General features: G+C 41.6%; 1 protein-coding gene across 1 annotated transcript in view; it reads right to left on the bottom strand.

Annotated features, from left to right (window-relative positions):
* Positions 1-1,338: 1,338 nt before the first annotated feature.
* Positions 1,339-20,479, bottom strand: part of LOC109913749 (nucleolar protein 4-like) — a 123,259-nt gene continuing 104,118 nt past the window's right edge. The window contains exons 7-8 of the mRNA XM_048608561.1: positions 2,957-3,042; positions 1,339-1,545 (exon numbers count right to left, since the gene is read on the bottom strand). Coding sequence (XP_048464518.1) covers positions 1,477-1,545; positions 2,957-3,042 — 155 coding nt within the window. The 3' untranslated portion in view covers positions 1,339-1,476. The remainder of the gene's footprint in view (positions 1,546-2,956; positions 3,043-20,479) is intronic.

Here is a 20,479-nt window from a genome sequence, read left to right as displayed (position 1 = left end):
ATCGGATAGGGCATGTATTTATAGTAAAACATTTTCAAATTGTCAGAGATTTTGCATTTTGCATCATTTAAGCCATAATTCTGTATGAGATGATAGTGATATCACAGTTAAGAGCTCTGGCCTGAATTACACAACAGAACTTTGGTGAGGCAGAACTTATACAATTAACGATAGGGCCTTGGGGAGGGAGTGGTGCCAAACTGAGACCTAGGGGTGTAGGTGCATAGTTCCTTGAAAGTGGAGTCACAGGTGGACAGGGTGGTGAAGAAAGCGTTTGGCATGCTTGCCCTCATTGGTCAGAGCACTGAGTATAGGAATTGGAAAGTCATGTTGTGGCTGTGCAAGGCATTGGCGAGGCCAATTTTAGAAAACTGCATACTGTTCTGGTTGCCCTTCCAAAGGAAGGATGTTTTTAAACTTGACAGGATACAGAATAGATTTCCAAGAATGTTGTGGGCACTGGAGGGTTTGAGTTATACGGAGAGGCTGAATTGGTGGGGATTTTTTTCTCCTGGTGAGTTGGAGGCTGAGGGGTCACCTTAGAGAGGTTTATAAAATCATCAGGTACATGTACAGGGTCAAGGTCTTTTTCCTAGAGCGGGGGAGTCCAAAGCTAGATGGCATAGGTTTAAGGTGAGGGGAAAGATTTAAAAAAGACCTAAAGGATAACATTTTCACGCAGAGGGCGGTGAGTGTATGGAATGAGCTGCCAGAGGAAGTGGTGGAGGCAGGTACAATTACAACATTTAAGAGGAATCTGTACGAGTATATGATGGAAAGGATTTAGACGGATATGGGCCAAATGCTAGCAAATGGAACCAGGACAGATTGGGATATCTGGTCAGCGTGGACAGGTTGGACCAAAGGATTTGTTTCCATGCTGTATGACTCTATGACTCTAACTTCATGCTTGGTAAATTAAACTACTTGTCAACAAAAGCCATCACTTTGGTCTAAATACACCTTTCACATTCTTTTCTGTTCAGTTATTACAGGCCAAGGAACTCTATGGAGGTATTTAAGATATAAAGGCAGCAACACCAGTATACTGCACATATTACAGAAGTGCAAAGTAAGTCCCTATATATGGTATAAATTAAACAAATATTTCTTAGAGAGGATTACTGCATATCAGTGTTCATAACATTCATACCACATAAATTAGTGCATTTTTATGGCATCTTTCATAATCTCAGAATATACCAAAGTGCTTCACGGCCAAAGAAATATTTCTGAACTGTACTCAGTGGTAATGCAAGCCAAATTTTACACAACAAGATTGGGACAGACAAATATGAGATAAATTTGTTTTAGTTAGGCCGCTTAGCCAGGACATCAGAAGTCCCTTGTCCTGAATTACGTAATGTATTTATTTTACATTCACCCAAGACAGCAGACAGAGTTTTGGGTGTGATGTCTCATCAGAAAGACAGCAATTTCATCAGTGCAGCATTCCCTCAGTAATGCACTGAGGCTTCAGGCTTGATTTTTTGAACAAATCTCTACAGTGGCCTTGATCGTATATATTTCCAAATACCAGTCAGCCTAAGCAAAAACACAAAAACCGACAAGTTAGGATCTGGAATACATTGCCTGACAGGGTGGGAGAGTAGGGCCAACTCAGTTGCTCTTGAATAGACTTATCAGAGGCTAAAGGGCCTGCTTCTGTACTGAAACAATTGTATGATTTCAATTAACTGACTATTTAGAATACTTGCCCATAGACAGGACACTTTCCAATTATTAATCAACATAGCTGTTTCTCTTACGCCAATTCCTCCACCCATCAGGATAGAGCTTATTATTTAATATAGTTCTCACTAACTTGACATCAGGGATCTACTATTATGTGAGTAAAAGAACTTCCCATTGCAATATTTCCCATCTATCAATACTATACACGTATACGATCTGTAAAGTATGTAGTGTACTTTGGAAATGTTTAGTATGTACTATTTATAAAGATGATTTAATTTGCATCACATTTAGGGTTTGCTCATTCTGCATTGGATTTGAATCTGTTCAACCGGCACGCTAGATAAAGGTGTTTATTCTGTTCTGTGCATCACACTGAGTTCGAGACTGTCCTCATTAAGAGGAATTGATTATGATCGTAGCTGAATTTGAAAGTAATTGTAAAACTATAGAGAGGTAGTTGTTTCTCTCTGCACATGGTGTTACACAGAATATATTAACCCAACACTTTTTAGTGTCGTCATTTATGAATTGAGCCCATGTAGATAACAATATATAAACAGAGAAAGGTTTTTGTGCTCTCCTTGAGCTATTCCCTCATCTTCAAGGTCGAGTGGAGCAAGGTATACATATGTCTGAGACCCCCGATTGCTTAATGGCAGTGTAACCTCAAATTCCATATTACTGCAGAGTTGTTTACTTTGTTTATTGATGCTTCGATATTTTGGATTCACTCCTAGATGGCTTTTCTGAACTAAACACTACACAGAATGAGAATTAAGCAGAGCTGCTCAATGCTCTCAAATCCTCATCACAGTACCAAATGGATGAAAATTGCTTCAGGTCTAATATACAGAATTTGAACTCCTTAACTGCCAGTGAACCCACGAACTTGTGTTTATGATAATTAAAGCAGGTCTGTTCAGCCCCAGTAATTAAAGATTAAAGGAAAGACCTTTGCTGCAAATACGAAGAGAGCTTAGTCAGCTTGAATGCTCCTATAATGGTCCCTTTTAATTTACTGCTAAAAGATCAAACGTGTCTTTTAAAGTTGAATATGCACATCCTTTACATTTTTTTTATTTCTATGTATTAATTCAATTTATCTGTTTTTTCCAGACCTCCACCTCCTGCTCTGCCACCAACCCTCACCCCTCCTACATACACACGCACACATACAAAATGCAGCATTGTCTAGTCAAAAGAAATGGGAACTGATCTGCTTCTACATCTCTGTTAATCTTGGCATTAATCTACTCACCAGGAGACCGTGCAGACATTGACCTTCCCTCTGGGGAATGTGATTAAACTCCACTCTCCTCTGTAATATGGATAACATCAGGGTTGCTAGAAAGGCAATTTGTGGGCACGATTCAGAGTTGTACCACACTGCAGCATATATAGCACATTAAAACCAGCTTGCTAGCAGCTTATACCATATCAAATCTGTGACTTAGAGGGAAGGTTTTGAATCAAAACTGTATTTACACAACAGGTTTAGTGGTTATGTTAAGCAACTTCAGTAGTGAAGTGGCATTGAACTTGTGACTGTAAATTGGTAATAAAGAACCAAGCTGAAAGGTAAGCAGAGTAAGACTTACTTCTCTAAAGGGTATCACCTACATTTTAGTGTCAGATCAGGCCACCATATACATTCATGCCATTACGCTATTGAAACAAAGCTGCTTTGCAGATACTACAGATGTAAGTGTGAATGTATAGAGAACTCTTGCTTTTCCTTAGCAATCGCTTTCTTGTTACTGAGTCAGACAGTTTTGGGTGGAACTGGACTTGAGGAACTTAAACATAAAATCCAGTCTGACACTCTGGTGCATTAATGAAGGATTGTTGCTTCAGAACTCTCAGACAGAACTCTCATTTTCAGCTCCCATCTGCTTTATTAGCTGGATGGAACAGATCCTATGGCACCATTTAAAGACAGAGAGAGACAGAAGAGGGGAGAGAGAGATAGCATTGTTATAGTGTATTATCTAACATTTATTCCTCAACAAATATCAGCAAATCAGATTATTTAGTCATTTATTTGATTGCTGTTTGCAGGATCTTACGCTACGCAATGTAACTGCAGTATTTTTCTACATTGCAGCAGTGACTAACCTTTAAAATTACATAATTGTTTGTGAACCATTGGAACATTCTGACATCATGAAAGATGCCAAATAAATACAAACTCTCTCGTTCTTACAGCAGTTTGTCTTAAGGACTGCAATATGTTCCAGTAAGCACAAAGTGAAAGTGCTGCCACATGCTCTGCCAAGAACAACAGTGAAGCACTCTAATCCTTATGTTCCTAAATTTATCTACATTTTTTTCTATACCTTCTGATTGCTCACTTCTCACTTCGCAGTTTAGAAAACAAGCTGTCTTTCTTTGTTTTTACATCAACAAGCTGTCACTTTTCAAGTTCAAATTCTTTTTTGCCGTAAGATATACCATCCAGATATCCAGCTACAAATTGCCAAAATGCTTTTCTACCCTCCATCAGCTTCAGGTCATCCCAAAACTCTGCTGCCCATGTGTTAATGTACGCCAAATCCCATGCACCTATTGCCCCAGCACTGCTTGAACTACACTGGCATCCAATCAAATAACGTCTTAATTTTAGAATTTTCATTTTTGTTTTCAAATTCCTCCATGGTCTATCCCTATAATCTCCTCCAACCCCAACAACTCTCTGATATGTGAAAGGTTTTCTAATTTTGGCCACTTCAGAATCCTTGATTTTAATCATTCCACCCCTGACAGCTGCACCTTCAGTTGCTCGGCCCTAAGCTCGAGTCCCCACCTTGAACCTCCACCCCAGTCTACGCTGTTTTCCTCCTTTAAGATACTCTTTAAATCCTACCTCTTTAACCAAGTATTTGGTCACCTGACCTAATACCTCCTTATGTGCCTCAATATCATATTTTGTTTTACAATGCTAATGGAATCCTTTATTATGTTAAAGATGATACATAAATAAAAGTTCTTGTTGTTGAAACATGGATATAACAAGAGTGTCAACCAGTGCTTAGCTCCAGGGTCATAAATGAGTGCAATACCACATGTATGTACAATGACTTAAGAGATATCATTGTCCCAAATGTTGCTGTATCAGAGCTGAGACTATTTTTAATTGTTGGAACAAACTGCTTTGGTTTTAACTCTTACCCAGCAAACAATGTGCCTTCCTACACAGAATTTTGATGTTACTAAGTCCCTGACTATTCCTAAATCAAGCTTTTCTCTTCAATATTCACAATTGAAATAGTTCTAACAAAGATTTCTGTAATTCCATTTCTCGACTTAAATTCAAAGGGCAAAACATACCTGATAATTTGATTTTTTCATTTAAAGAGAGATAAACAGTTTTACTATATATGGCCTCCAAAGTAAATCTCTGATTACAAAATAAATTATGGGTTATCCTTTGTGTATTCAGTGCAGTTACTCCCACTGTGAAAATTTTAATATTCAATCAGATTTAAGTATAAATAATGAATAATGAACTTTTAAACAAAACTGTGCTCTAGTCAATGCATTTGTTTCATGAAGTGTAGGAAATAAGATGGCAAGGTTCAACATAATTTAAAATGCAAGGCAGTGTTCTAGTCTTTGGAGTCAAAATTTCAATTAACCAATCTTTATTGTCTTAGATTTTCATGTAAGAGCTACAGAACAATAATAAAATAAGTTAAAAATTATGACAGGGTCCAACAGCTGTGAACAGCATAGGTCAGCAACAAATTACAAAGTTTTGATACGAAAACTTCAATAAGAAATTCAAACTAAAAGCTGGGCTACTGGATTTAAATGATTACATAACACACATGGTTCTGTTGGATTTTTGATTTATCACAAATAATCCTCTCATCTCATAATCAAGATAGTCTTGATAGCATAAACTCATTTTTGATGGTAAGATAGACATTTCATTAATATATTATTATTCACTATACTGCTCAATACCAAGAGCTCAGTTAGCCATTATTTCTGGAATGCTGTGGGACTTTGGCAAAACCTTTCACTATAACTTTTTTTGAACCCAGCCACTTTTTGAAATATCTCTAACGACTATCATTATGACAATGATGAAAAGGAAAAAAGGGCAGAAACTGGAGATAAAAGAAGGTGAATTATTTGAATCACTGTTCTTAGCAAAATTATGTATGCATTCCTCTATTTTTACTACCCATTGCAAATATAACACCATCTGCTTTTATAGAGCTTTTACCCGAGCAATACACTCAACAGAACTTCACCAAGGTATAAAGAAAAAAATAATGGATACTGAGTCAAAGAAAGAGAGGCTAGGAGAGGGTAGTCAAACTGGTAGGTTTTCAACTGTTGTAAAGGAGCGGTGCAAGGTGAAGAGTCAAAGAGATTTACAGAATAATTTCCAGAGACAAGGCTCAGGAAACTAAATGCACAGATATCAATGATCTAGTGAGGGTAAGTGAAGAACACACAGGAAGCTTGATCACAAGGTTGGGCAGGGTGGAACTATAGCGCTGGAGAAGGGTACAGAGTCAGAGAGGGGCTTGGGTCCTGAACATTGGTAGAAACATTCTGGCCATGCTGCCAGAAAGCAGTCAAAACAAGCAAAAGTAATACCATCATGTTTCACAATGAAGAAAAGGTACTGGTGTAGGATTATGTAATCAACGACGTTCCAGGCTGCAGATAAGTTAAGGGGAGACAATAAACCATTGCACAGTCAAAAGAACTTCAATTGTGGCTTTGGTTAGGGCAATTCTGGGAGCTCAAAACCTGATTACAGGGATTTGGGGAATTTGCAAAGGCAGCAATAGTTTTTGAAGGACAAATAGCCATGTTTTCTTGGGGATGGCGTGTATTGGTGGAAGTGGCATTGGTGAAAGTAGTCTTGAAAGGGAGAAGCCATCATCTAAGGAGAGCCATTTAATGAACTAACATGGGTGTCATTGAAGGAAACTTGGTGGGCTCTGAAATGGGACTGAAGGAGAAGGTGATGGCTCTCAGGGTTGAGAATTGTTCTGAGAAGTAATGGGGAAAGGTATGACGGTGATTGGAAGATACGATGGTTGGGTTTCAAAGTTCTGTTTAAGTATCATAGGGGAATATTCTCACTCTTCAGCTAGATATGAAAGGAATGTAGTTGGAAGGGGACTGGAGACATGTGCGGTGAGGATGTAAGGAAACAACTAGTGATGGTTTCAGAAATGACTCAGCTCATAGGATTAGAGAGACCTTGGGAAAGGTGAGGCTATGAATATGAATGACAGATTATAAAGAAGTAAAGCAAGATCATGAATATGCTGAATTCAGAGGAAGGTTTGTACCAGAAATTGAGATGGCAACTGAAAATATGGAGACCTTTATGATTTTACTGCATTTATTTTCTCATAGCTAACCTACATTTCAACAGATTTGAATCTAACACATATTCTGCTCCTGTGAAATCATAGATGGAAACATAACTTTATACCACAAACAGGCTATTTAGTCCTACAAGTCAAAATTCCATACAAGCCTTCTAACACCTAACTTTATCTCATTCAAAAAACATATTCTTCTATGCTTCCTGTTCATGCACTTACTGAGCTTCCTCTTAATTGTATCTAGCTAACTGCCTCAACCACTCCATGTGATGAGTTCCTCATTCTCACCACTTTCTGAGTAGAGCAGTGTTTCCTCAATTTATTTTTAATGACTACCTTATACTAAAGTTCCCAGTTTGACAAACTCACGTGGTCACTGTTTGTCTATACCTACTGCATAGAACTACTTCATAATTTTAAACACCTGAGTCAGGTCACTTCTCAGTTCCCTCTTTTCTCAAGTAAGAAGTTCCACTCTGTTCAATCATTCCTCTCAGTTCTGTTATCACCCTTGTATCTTTTTTCGTCTTGCTCCCATGTTTTTAAAACATTTTTGCAATGGTTGGGGTGGGCAGTTGGATTTGCATGGTACTCAATATGTGATCCAACCAGGATTCAGCATAAATCTGTCATTTTTTTTTCTGACTTCTATTCTGTGAATATCTTCACTGCATTAAATGCAATGACTCAAGTTGACTCGCCATAGTTTTTCCAAGGTGATTAGGAAGGTCAAAAATGCTGTTATTGCTGGCACAGCCTACATCCCATGCATGAATTAAATAATAAACCATTCCTCTGGAATATATCCCAATGCGTTATTTGCACTTTTTATGGCTTTGCTACAGCAACCAGATGTGTTTTTCCTGTTCTCTCTGTTACACTTTTGGAAGTGCTCTGCCAGTGACCTTGCTATCTCCAAGTCCTTTCTTTCCATTCTATGCCATGCTAGTTTTTTTTTCCACTGCTTTCAAAAATATCAACATTCTCTACTTAAGCTATGCCTTTATGACACTTTACCTTTTTTCTAACATGCTCTGATTCACACTTCTACAATATGAAGTACTTCATGTTATTTTCTTGCAGGTCAGCAGTGCATCATCTATCACTTTGAACAACTTTTCATGAAACTTCTTTGCTGGCTATTTTTCTTCCAAAAGCTTCTCTGTAACTACAATCACCTTTCCTTATATTTTTACATGTTCATTTTTACCCCACCCCTCTATGCTTTGTTTATCTATAGATAGGAGTTCATTGTTTCCTTCTATTTTGAGTTCTCATGAAAGAAATAGATGCAAAATGTTAACGTATTCTTTTACTTAATAGTTTCTAACAGATCTGCTACATCTAACTAATCTTTATTGTGTTTTTATTATAGCCCTGAAATGTAAATTGTAGGTGTAGTGATTGTAACAAGGTCAGCCTGGTGGATGTCATAGAAATGGAGTTCCCTGACTGGACTAGATTAACAGCCCCAATCAGGGAGCCCTGGCTGACAGATAAGAACAGGAGTGTTGGACATCGTCTTCACCCTGATAGCTGGCTCTGAGGAGCTAGATCAGTGTCAAGGACTCTCCACGTGTAAATAAAGGGCGGTTTGGTGACAGAACACCAGCCTCTGTGGAGTTATTTCAATGGGCACCTGCACAGCAAAATACATTTCTCTCCCTACTGATGCTACCTGACATGCTGAACATCACCAGCATTTTCTGCTTCTATTTCCAGCATCCGTGGTATTTTACTTTTGGGATGTTCTAATATGTCTCTGTGAAGTTGCTCAGAAGACAGAGATGATGTACTCAGCATTCTGAAAATGAAATCCAGCCAGCAGTACAAGAGTGATCAGAAAGATCTGCATCCCAGTGTTGAAAAAGATTTGGCGACCTGGTAAGGTCAGGAAAGGTGACACAAATTTGACATGTTTTCAAATCTGCTTGCAACAGCATGCACTCAAGTTTAGCAGACAGTTTTTTTTCATTCATGGGATTTTGGTGTCACTGGCTGTTTGTTGCCCATCTCTAGTTGCCCTTACCTAGGTGGTGGTGAGCTACCTTCTAGAACAATAGCAATCCATTTGGCATAGATAGATCCATAATGCTGTTAGGGAGGGAGTTTCAGGATTTTGACCCAGCCATTCTGAAGGAACAGCGATATATCTCCAACCCAGGATGGTGAATGGCTTGGAAAGAAACTTGCAGATGGTCTCCAGAACTGAAGGAGGGTCACTGGACCCAAAATATTAATTCTGCTTTCTCTCCACAGATGCTGCCAGACCTGCTGAATTTTTCCAGCAATTTCTGTTTGTGTTCTCTAGCATCTGCAGTTCTTTGGTATTTTTTGCTGGACGGACAGGTCAGTGCAGTCCTGATGGGCTGAAGGGCCTTTACTGTACTGTATGACTGTATGTGCTGTTTATATATGAAGTGTTGCTCTATGTATATTGGTAAAAACTTTCAATTTGTCAGGATCAAATTCAGGTATCAAACCCTTAATATAATAGGAATAGTCACCTGGCAATCACTTTTGCAGTATCACTGACCAATTAAGGATGGCAGATGGTTTCACAAGGCTGGCAGCATATGGGAGACCCTCCAAGAGTTACTCATTGGATGCCCCAGCAGAGATCAAGTAATAAACAAGATTAAAATGCCACAATTCCCAGTTTTGATTGTGGAGATGTAAGCCCTCCACTGCATGGACAGTAGCTGCACCTATGACTCCACAAGCGATTTTGCGGTAGGTTGAAGTGGAGCATTAATTTAACTGGCTGATTTTCAGCTGCGTTATGTAACCCTCCTGCTGACTGGAAAATTCCAGTTTGTGAACAAGTATACGTAAAAGTGCAGGGCAAGATCCCCTTCAGCTAATAGTGTCACTCGTCCACAGAAACACCGGCTTAAAATCCAGGAAACATGCACCAAAGACTATTAACAACATAAATCCTGGGCTTTGGGCAGTTGTGTGTACCAACTTTAGGGAATTAAACTAATGTCACTTTATTTCAATTGTGCCAGAGAGTTTTGAGAATCCATATTTGTTGAATATGTACCGAGAACAATATTAGTGAAGGTAAACTGAATCACCCACATCTGTTGTAACCTTCACCGTGTATTGAGCATGTGAATATAACTGTTAAGAGTACTGGGGGCTTGCTCACATTAAGCGAAGGTCTTGTCTGAAATTTTCCACTTTAGTGCATCCAATGTACACAAGGAATGCAAACTGGAAACATCTGCACTTCCAGCAAATCATTTCACCTCTTATTACTTTTAACTGTCAGCAATTAAGGGCCTGAAGTGCACAATAGGAGAACTGAAGTGGAAAACCCATTGTCAGTGAGAGTTGTTGCACAACGCTTTCTGTCTCCAAAGTCATTTCAATGGTGGTATCATCTAGGCAATTTGCAGAAAGAAAATCAATGTACTATTTAAATTGACAGAACTTGGTGGTGCAGAGGGATCAGAGTCTCCTCGTACATGAATCACAAAAGGTTGGGTTGCACATTCAGCATATGATTGGGAAGGCAATCAAAATATTTATTGCAAGAGGAGTACAATATGAAAGTAGGTAAGTTTTACTGAATCTGTACTGCTGGGACCACAGTTAAAGTACTGTGTAAAGTTATGGTCTTTGAAGAGAATTTATTTATTTTGAAATATTGTTATTTGAAAAGAATATACAATTATATGAGAAGCATTTCATAGAACGTTCATTTGACTCATTCCTGCGATGAGCAGCGTATTTTGAAGAAAGGTTGAACAAATTGGGCCTACACCCATTGGAATTGAGAAGAATGAGTGGTGATCTTATGATAACATACAAGTTTCTGTGGGAGCTTAATAGGGTGGATACTGGGATGATGTTTTCTCTTATAGGGGAGGCTAGACCTTGGGGACACAGTTTAAGAAGATAACATCACTTTTTAAGGCAGAGATGAGAATTTTTTTTTCTCTCAGAAAGCCATTAGTTTGTGGAACTCCCTTTCTTAGAAAGCAGTAGAATCTGGCTCACTGCCTTTATTAAAGGCAAAGTTGCGTATTTCGGTAGACAATGGAGTCAAAGGTTATGGGGGAAAACAGACAGAAGCATGGAATACAATCATATCAGCCATGATTTTATTGAATAGTGGAGAGGTTTGAAGGGCCAAATGGCCTGTTCCTACTTCTGTGTGCTGTGTTTTCTACTTCAGAATATTTTGCTATATTAGCTTCAAATTGGTTTCTTGATGGTCCATCTACTTCCTGCCTCCTAGAGGTGATACTTCCAAGTAGATTTACTTTTCTTTATATCTTTTCTCATGACAATTATACCATTGTTGCAAGTGGTAATTTGGCATCTTTGGATATATTCTTCTAATTTTCTTTCTTGGTCAAACAGTACAGGCATAGCCTGGAAAATGTGTGCGCATTAACAACATCTAGTGCTGTAGGCCACTTATCAGCTCCACATTAATAAGGTAGAACTTCTTACAATTTGTGAAGTCACAGCATTGTTTACAGAATTCAAATCGACAAATAGAAACCATGAACAATATCCTAAATTCAGCTACTCATTTAAAGTGAAAAAAATCGTTGTCAGTTTTGCTTGGGTAAATTGATGATCATGCTTGAACTGACAAATAATGCATCAGTGATTACTTGATGGATGTGTGTATTGCAGGAGGACTGATGTTATTGTCAAACCTCCGCAACTCCCCACCTCCATGAAACTTGGAATAAGGCATAAATATGCATTGCTGTAGATGACCTTAATTGCTACTGGAAGGAGGTCAGCTTCTAGGAGGTGGTACAACTTTGTCACAGCCTTGCTGGCAAAACAGAGCATATGAAAACAGTTTTCTTCTTCCCAGTGTGTGTCATGGCCTTGTCTTGGGGGTAAGGGCAATTGCTAGCAAGCAATCTGTGAAAGGTGTATGGAAATTTACCATGCCTCCCTCTGCTTACAAAACTCAAACAGTTGGGTGTTGTTAAACAAAGTTATGATATTTTAATTTCTAGCTGTGGAAATCAAAAATTTACAAATAAAAACGTGGGAAAGCAAAACCTTAACAATCAGGCACCCAAAGGAAAACATGGCCCCATTGTAAATCCGTCTATCAAAATGATACAGTCCAAATTTCTGAAATGCTAACATGTACCTATAGTTCACTGCATGCAGTGGAAGAGCTAGGGAATTGCAGACTCAATTCAATACTATTTCAACAGAATTACAAAGGAATGTAAGAATGTGAGTAGATATTCAGTCCCTCAATATTGTTCTACCATTTCCTTAGTTCACAGCAGCTTTGTACCACTACTCCATTCTGTCGATATCACTTGACACTATTACCTAAGAAAAATCTATAGGTATTAAATAATACATGGAACAGGATTTTTCATTTTGGGTTAGGACACTAACATTGGGGTTAAACATAGGTCCCAAACCATGCACAATGTTGGGAGTAGTCTTCTGACATTGATTCTGCTGGGCCAGCCAATCAGTAGACAGAGAGTTGGCTTCTGTAGTTGGAGATCCATTAGGAGATCCTCCGGTCTGTAAGGAGCTGCAGCCTCCAATGCAGGTAGGGGAGAGCGAGGAACATTCATCTGGAGGTGCCTCCTTACTACAGACCACCATTTTGTAGCAGGTAACCTAGGTGGGGTTCAGGAACTCAAAGTCACCTGAGAGCATTGGTTGCTGGTCTGACACTGTCTGTTCTGCCCATCTCCTGGGCCCAAGTTTTGCCTGCCTTCAACCCCTGGCTCCAATCCCTCTTCAGAAGACAGTATCTACTGCCGTGTCTTTTAACTGGTGCAGTTCAGTCAACAGCCAGAGCTCTGTAGGGAATTGTCAACCATCTCTTCAAGGCAGGATCTCATTTTTTAAAAGGACCAAAGCCTCAGAGTCAGCTCATTAACTGCAAGATGAACATAAAATAAGACTAGGAAGAACTAAAATGGCCAAGGTGTTGTTGTCCTTGGTTTTATGACCTGTCATCAGGGTTGCCAATGTCCCAGTAAAATCCAGTCATTGAGGTGTACAGCATGGAAACAGACCCTCCAACTCATCCATGCCAACCAGATATCCTAAATTAATCTAGTCCCATTTACCAGCATTTCGTCCATATCCCTCTAAATGCTTCCTATTCATATACCCATCCAGATGCAGCTCATTCCATACATGCACCATCATCTGCGTGAAAAAGTTGCCCCTCAGGTCCCTTTTAAACCTTTACCCGCTCACCTTCAACCTATGCCCTCTAGTTTTGGACTCCCCCACCCTGGGGAAAAGACCTTGGCTATTCACCCTATCCTGCTGCTCATGATTTTATAAACTTCTATAGCTCTCCCTATAGCTCAAATTCTGCAACTCTGGCAACATCCTTGTAAATCTTTTCTCAACCCTTCAAAGTTTTACAACATCTTTCCTATAGCAGGGAGTCCAGAACTGAATGCAGTATTCCAAAAGTGGCCAAACAAATGTCCTGTACAGCTGCAATATGACCTCCCAACTCCTATACTCAATTCACTGATGAATAAAGGCAAACATACCAAATGCCTTTTTCACTGTCCTATCTACCTGTGATTCCATTTTCAAGGAACTGTGAATCTGCACTTCAAGGTCTCTTTGTTCAGCAACACACCCCAGGAACTTACCATTAAATCTATAAATCCTGCGCTGATTTGCCATTCCAAAATGCAACACCTCACATTTATCTAAATTACACTGCATCGGCTGCCACTCAGCCCATCAGCCTATCTGATCAAGGTCCTATTGTACTCTGAGTCAATTGTTTCAGTCCTATGATGAAAGATCTCAGACCTGTAGCATGAGCTTTGCTTCTCTCTTCACCATTGCTGCCAGGCCTGATGTATATTTCAAATTTCTTGCATTTGAAATCTATTTTTTGATAGATTTTTTCACGAAGGTGTGCTGAAATGGAGGCATAGCACAGTATGTAACAGGCTTATGTTCTTTTCCTCAGCAGTATATTACTGCAGAAGACCTCTCCTTTGATTAGGGGAACAAAGCAATCCAACATGACCTTTTTTGCCTCATCCCTCTGACCAGTTTTCTCTTTCTCCCTCCTCCCCGGAGTATGACGACTCTACCTAAGTTTATGTCATGTTACACTAGACCATTGTGATGGATGCGGCATGGAGTGGAAAAAAAATGATTAACTGAAAACCCAATGGCTATCACTCAAATTTTGAGCAAAGACAAAATGGCAACCAGAAGACGGATGTGCATCACATGGATGTTGTAAACAAGAAAGGATGCAATTCCAGTAAATCATAACTGTTCATCAAATGTGGCTGAACTGGGTGACCAAGTTGACGTAGCAGAAATATGCCAAGTAGCATATATATGAAGTTTAAGAAATTAGTGTTTTCATAGCACTGGGACATCCCAAAGCACTTTACTGCCAAAGAAGTACTTTAGAACGGTATCACTATTGTTATACAGGAATAATTGGTGAACAGCAAGGTCCCAGCAAAAAACAATGAGATAATACATTTTTAATAGTGCTGGTTGAAGGATAAGTGTTGTCATGTATGGTCATGTGCTGATTTAAAAAAATGTTATTTGGAATACAGTTTTTTGACATTTTTGTGATTTCCGTCATGCAGCAAGACAAAAAAAAGCCAGTATACCTTTGGAAATATGTAACACCTATAAGTAAAAACTGAAAAGGCTGGAAATATTCAACTGGTCAGGAGGCAACCATAGAAAAATCAGAATTCACTGTTGCAGCAAAGTCTTCCGTAGGAGTAAAAAATATCAGAAGTAGTCAAAATTGAAAATGAACAGAACAAAGAACAAGGAAAGAAGAAAACCAACAAAAAAAACCCAAATTATCTTCAAGGAACTTGAATGAGGAACAAGTGATGCTAAAAATACAAATGGAGGCATCATGAGATAAATAAAACATATCCACAGGACGCAAAGAGTATGTAAAAAGTTAAAAAGGGAGAAACTGAAAGGAAGCAAGAAAAGCTAAAACGTCAAAGCAGGTTCTGGTGATCCAAGATACCGTGGCAACAGAAGCAGGTGAACACCATGCGGGCAGTGTTTATACAAAAGAATTCAATACCAGTGCACTCCCCACATCCCCAGAGGTTCCACTCCATCTATCACACATTACCAGTACATAATACCAAAGAGAAGATGGGAACTGTAGTTACAGTCTGAAGTTGCCCAGGCCTCAACAGTCCCTGTCTGCCTAAAATAGATATGCATTTTTTGTTTATCTTAAACTGAATAAATGAGTAATTTCTAATGTATCTGTATTGACTTACAGCCTACCCTATGATTGCATACAGTTAATTTATACTTTATTCAATAGAATTCAGGACCATTAATTATAGAATTATGGTTTTTTTGAAAATAATTTTGGTTCAGTTGAATCCTTGCAGATGTTCAGTTCAATTATTCAATTTTCATGGTAATTTCTTTAAATAGGAGGGTGGAATGGTTCCTCAGAATCTATTATAAATTCTGCACTTACATTCACTGGCATTTCTATATGAAACAGTATAAATTGCCCCCGTGAGCTTCATAATATCAATCTTTAGCATGGACTGCTAAATCATTAAGAGATGTTTCATCTAACAGCCTGGCTAAGTCTTGACCAATCAGACTATCCATTATGAAGTTTGTGTAAATTATAATTTGCATTTGATTCCTAATGGAAATCCCAAAATGTTACAGCTTGAGCACCTACATCACCCAAGGAATGAAGTACTGTTATCTTCATACACATTTTAGAAACTGTTTTTACAGCACTATAAAAGGTGCATATAGCTGCACAGTGACTCAGTCAGCGGCAGGGACCCAGGTTTGATTCCACCCTCAGGTCACTGTCTGTGTGGAGTTTGCACATTCACCCTGTGTCTGTGTGGGTTTCCTCCGGGTGTTCCTGTTTCCTCCCACTGTCCAAAAATGTGCAGGTTAGCTGGGTTACACATGGGAAATGCAGGGTTACAGAGACAGGGGAGGGCTCTGGGTGACATGCTCTTCAAAGGGTCAGTGTGACTCATTGGACTGAATGGCCTGTTTCCACACTGTAGGGATTCTATGATAACTAATTGCAAAGAATTATCAAAATATTCCTTTCAATAACTCAGCTTTTAAACCTAGAAGGTTGCAAACAATTTGATCTCTAGACATTTTATAATCAAATTGTTCAGAAATGCTTTTACCTCTGGAGCAGGGGGGATTTGAACTCTGATCTCCCAGCTCAGAAGCAAGGATACTGTCACTGCACCTCATGATCCCCATAACTTGGTCTCCAGACATGTTGTAATCAAACTGAGCAAATGAGATTGAACTCAGGCCTCCTGGCCCAGAGGTAGGGTCACAAAGGCCCACTACAATTGGATTTCCATTTATGCTGAATTAATGCATCTCACCTGGTCAGCAAAACGACTTCTCTACATTCCCTAAATCAGACAGTCAAAAAAAAATGGACAAACATCTTGCTTCAAATTACTTCGTGAACGGATCGTGTGTATGGCTATCAAAGGAGCTTTGTCGCAATGTTTAATGGTCAAACAGCTTAGCTTCAAACATGAAGAATATTTAACTGGGCGAGGGCAGAGTGGGTAACAAGCACATGTAAAGCCACATTCCAGCAAGAGGTTACATTTTTAGAAGTGGGACAAATAGTCAGGAAAAGCTAGGTAGAAAATTAAAATGGCTTGTAATATATTGGGTTGGGTTGATGAGCTTAAGTTTTTTTTGAAAAGTACAAAAGCAAATGGTATAGTCGTATCTGATGTGTGTGTTTAAATGATAAATAGGAGACACTGTTTCATGTATATCTGTATTTCTTTTTTTTGATACTGTAATCACAAAAGGGGGCTGATTTCAAGTGCCCTCGCCTCAGTTTAATTAAGAGGTAACAGCCTCAAACACAGGTCTGTCACATTAGTGCTCCATTAATCCCAATGATGTGGCTAGCTCCTTTGTATTGGACATGACTAAAGAGTCTGCTGTTTGTAGCAAAAGCCCCTTTTAGTGTAGAATCTAGGCTCTGTTATGAATATTGGCATAATTACTACATTTCAAAATCATTTCATTGGCTATGACCGTTTGCATAACTTAAGGTTAAGCTTAAGGAGGGAAGAAGCCCTCCGCTTCTTCCTCTCCCACAGGCCTAACCAGTCCCCGTCCACCAAAACCCTCATCCACTTAACCAAACTTGTCCTTACCCTTAACAACTTCTCCTTCAACTCCTCCCACTTCCTATTTACTAAAGGGATGGCCATGGGTACCCGCACGGGCCAAATCTATGCCTGCCTCTTTGTACGATACGTGGAACAGTCCATCTTCCGCAGCTACACTAGCGCTATCCCCCACCTCTTCCTCCGTTATATCGATGACTGTATCGGTGCTGTCTCATGCTCCCACGAGGAGCTCGAACAGTTCATCCACTTTACTAACACCTTCCAACCAACCTTAAGTTCACCTGGACCATCTCTGATACCTCCCTCTCCTTTCCTGGACCTCTCTGTCTCCATCTCTGGTAACCGCCTCGAAACCGACTTTCTATTTCAAGCCCACCGACTCCCACAGCTACCTAGACTACACCTCCTCCCACCCACCTTCCTGCAAGAATGCAATCCTCTACTATCAATTCCTCCACCTCCGGCACGTCTACACCCAAGATGGGGTGTTCGACTCCCAGACATCCCAGGTATCCTCGTATTTTAAGGACTGCAACTTACCCCCTTCAGTGGTCGAAAATGCTCTCGACCACATTTCTTGCATTGCCTACATCTCTGCCCTCACATCCCCTCCCCGCAACAAAAACAAAGACAGAATCCCCCTTGTCCTCACATATCACCCCAACCTCTGTATCCAACATATCATTCTCTGCCACTTCCGCCACCTACAATCCCACCCCACAACCAAAGATATATTTCCCTCCCCACCCCTATCTGCCTTCCGTAGGGACTGCTCTCTCGTCCACTCCACACTCTCCACTAGCCCCACCAACCCCAGCACCTTTTCCTGCATGTGCAGAAAGTGCTACACCGCTCCTACACCTCCCCCATCACCTCCATCTAAGGCACCAAACAAACCTTTCACATCAGACAGAAGTTCACCTGCACATCCGTCAATGTGGTATGCTGCATTCGCTGCTCCCGATGTGGTCTCCTCTATATTGGTGAGACCAAGCAGGGAGGCTCGGAGACCGCTTTGTAGAGCGCCTGCACTTGGTTCGCGACAAACAACAGCACCTTCTGGTCGCGAACCCATTTCAACTCCCCCTCCCACTTCTGGATGATACGTCCATTCTGGGCCTCCTCCAGTGTCACAATGATGCCATTCGGAAACTGGAGCAGCACCTCCTATTCTTCCTTGGGAGCCTACATCCCAATGGCCTAAACATGGATTTTATCACTTTCAAAATCTCCTCACCCCCGGCCTCACCCCACGACCAACTCATCCCCGCCTCCTTGACCTGACACAACCTGTCCATCTTCTCAGATAACAAGGTGTAGAGCTGGATGAACACAGCAGGCCAAGCAGCATCAGAGGAGCAGGAAGGCTGACGTTTCGGGCCGAGACCCTTCTTCAGAAATGGGGGAGGGGAAGGGGGTTCTGAAATAAATAGGGAGAGAGGGGGAGGCCGATAGAAGATGGATACAGGAGAAGGTAGGTGGAGAGGAAACAGACAGGTCAAAGAGGCGGGGATGGAGCCAGTAAAGGTGAGTGTAGGTGGAGAGTTAGGGAGGGGATAGGTCAGTCCAGGGAGGACGGACAGGTCAAGGGGGCAGGATGAGGTTAGTAGGTAGGAGATGGGGGTGGGGCTTGAGGTGGGAGGAGGGGATAGGTGGGAGGAAGGACAGGTTAGGGAGGTGGGGACAAGCTGGGCTGGTTTTGGGATGCGGTAGGTGGGAGGGGAGATTTTGAAGCTTGTGAAATCCACATTGATACCATTGGGCTGCAGGGTTCCCAAGCGGAATATGATGTGCTGTTCCTGCAACCTTCGGGTGGCAGCGTTGTGGCACTGCAGAAGGCCCAGAATGGACATGTCATCCAGGAGTGGGAGGGGGAGTTGAAATGGGTCAAGACTGGGAGGTGCAGTTGTTTATTGCGAACCGAGCGTCGGTGTTCCGCAAAGCAGTCCCTGAGCCTCCGCTTGGTTTCCCCGATGTAGAGGAGGCCACAACGGGTACAGCGGATGCAGTATACCACATTAGCAGGTGAAGTATACCACTTAGCAGGTGAACATCTGTTTGATGTGGAAAGTCTTCTTGGGGCCTGGGATGGGGGTGAGGGGGGAGGTGTAGGGGCAGGTGTAGCACTTCCTGCGGTTGCAGGGAAAAGTGCCGGGTGTGGTGGGGCTGGAGGGGAGTGTGGAGTGGACAAGGGAGTCCCGGAGAGAGTGGTCCCTCCAGACAGCAGATAAGGGTGGGGAGGGAAAAATGTCTTTGGTGGTGGGGTCGGATTGCAGATGGCGGAAGTGTCGGAGGATGATGTGTTGGATCCGGAGGTCCGCTCCAATCGTGCAGCCCTCCGCTCCCTCAGCTCCAATCCCCTCTCACCCACTCCAACCTCTCCCCCACAGAACGTGCAGCCCTCCGCTCCAATCAACCCCTCTCACCCACTCTAACCTCTCCACCGCAGAACGTGCAATCACCCCTTCTCCCGCCTCCAACACACCCCCTCCTCCTGGACACCACCCCAAGGCCTCCTACCCTCCCTTGACCTCTTCATCTCCAACTGCCGTAGAGACATCAATTGCCTCAACCTCTCCACCCCTCTCACCCACTCCAACCTCTCCCCCGCAGAACATGCAGCCCTCCGCTCCAATCCCAAACTCACCATAAAACCCGCGGACAAGGGAGACACAGTTGTAGTATGGTGCACTGACCTCTACATCGCCAAGGCCAGACGCCAACTCTACGACACCTCTTCCTACCGCCCCCTTGATCATGACCCCACCCCCAAAAATCAAACCATCATCTCCCAAACCATCCACAACCTCATCACCTCAGGTGACCTCCCAACCACTGCCTCCAACCTCATCGTTCCCCAACCCCGCACCGCCCACTTCTATCTCCTTCCCAAAATCCACAAACCTGAATGCCCTGGTCGACCCATTGTCTCCGCCTGCTCCTGCCCCACCAAACTTATCTCCAACTATCTGGACTCCATTTTCTCCCCCTTGGTCCAGGAACTCCCTACCTACGTCCGTGACATCACGCACGCCCTCCACCTCCTCCAGAACTTCCAATTCCCCGGGCCCCAACACCTCATCTTTACCATGGACATCCAGTCCCTATACACCTGCATTCCCCATACAGATGGCCTAAAGGACCTCCGCTTCTTCCGGTCCCGCAGGCCCGACCAGTCCCCCTCCACTGACACCCTCATCCGCTTAGCCGAACTCATCCTCACCCTCAACAACTTCTCTTTCAATTTCTCCCACTTCC

Source organism: Rhincodon typus, chromosome 19, assembly GCF_021869965.1.
Source record: "Rhincodon typus isolate 14 chromosome 19, sRhiTyp1.1, whole genome shotgun sequence".
Classification (NCBI taxonomy): domain Eukaryota; kingdom Metazoa; phylum Chordata; class Chondrichthyes; order Orectolobiformes; family Rhincodontidae; genus Rhincodon; species Rhincodon typus.
This window is presented reverse-complemented; position numbering and strand designations above follow the sequence as displayed.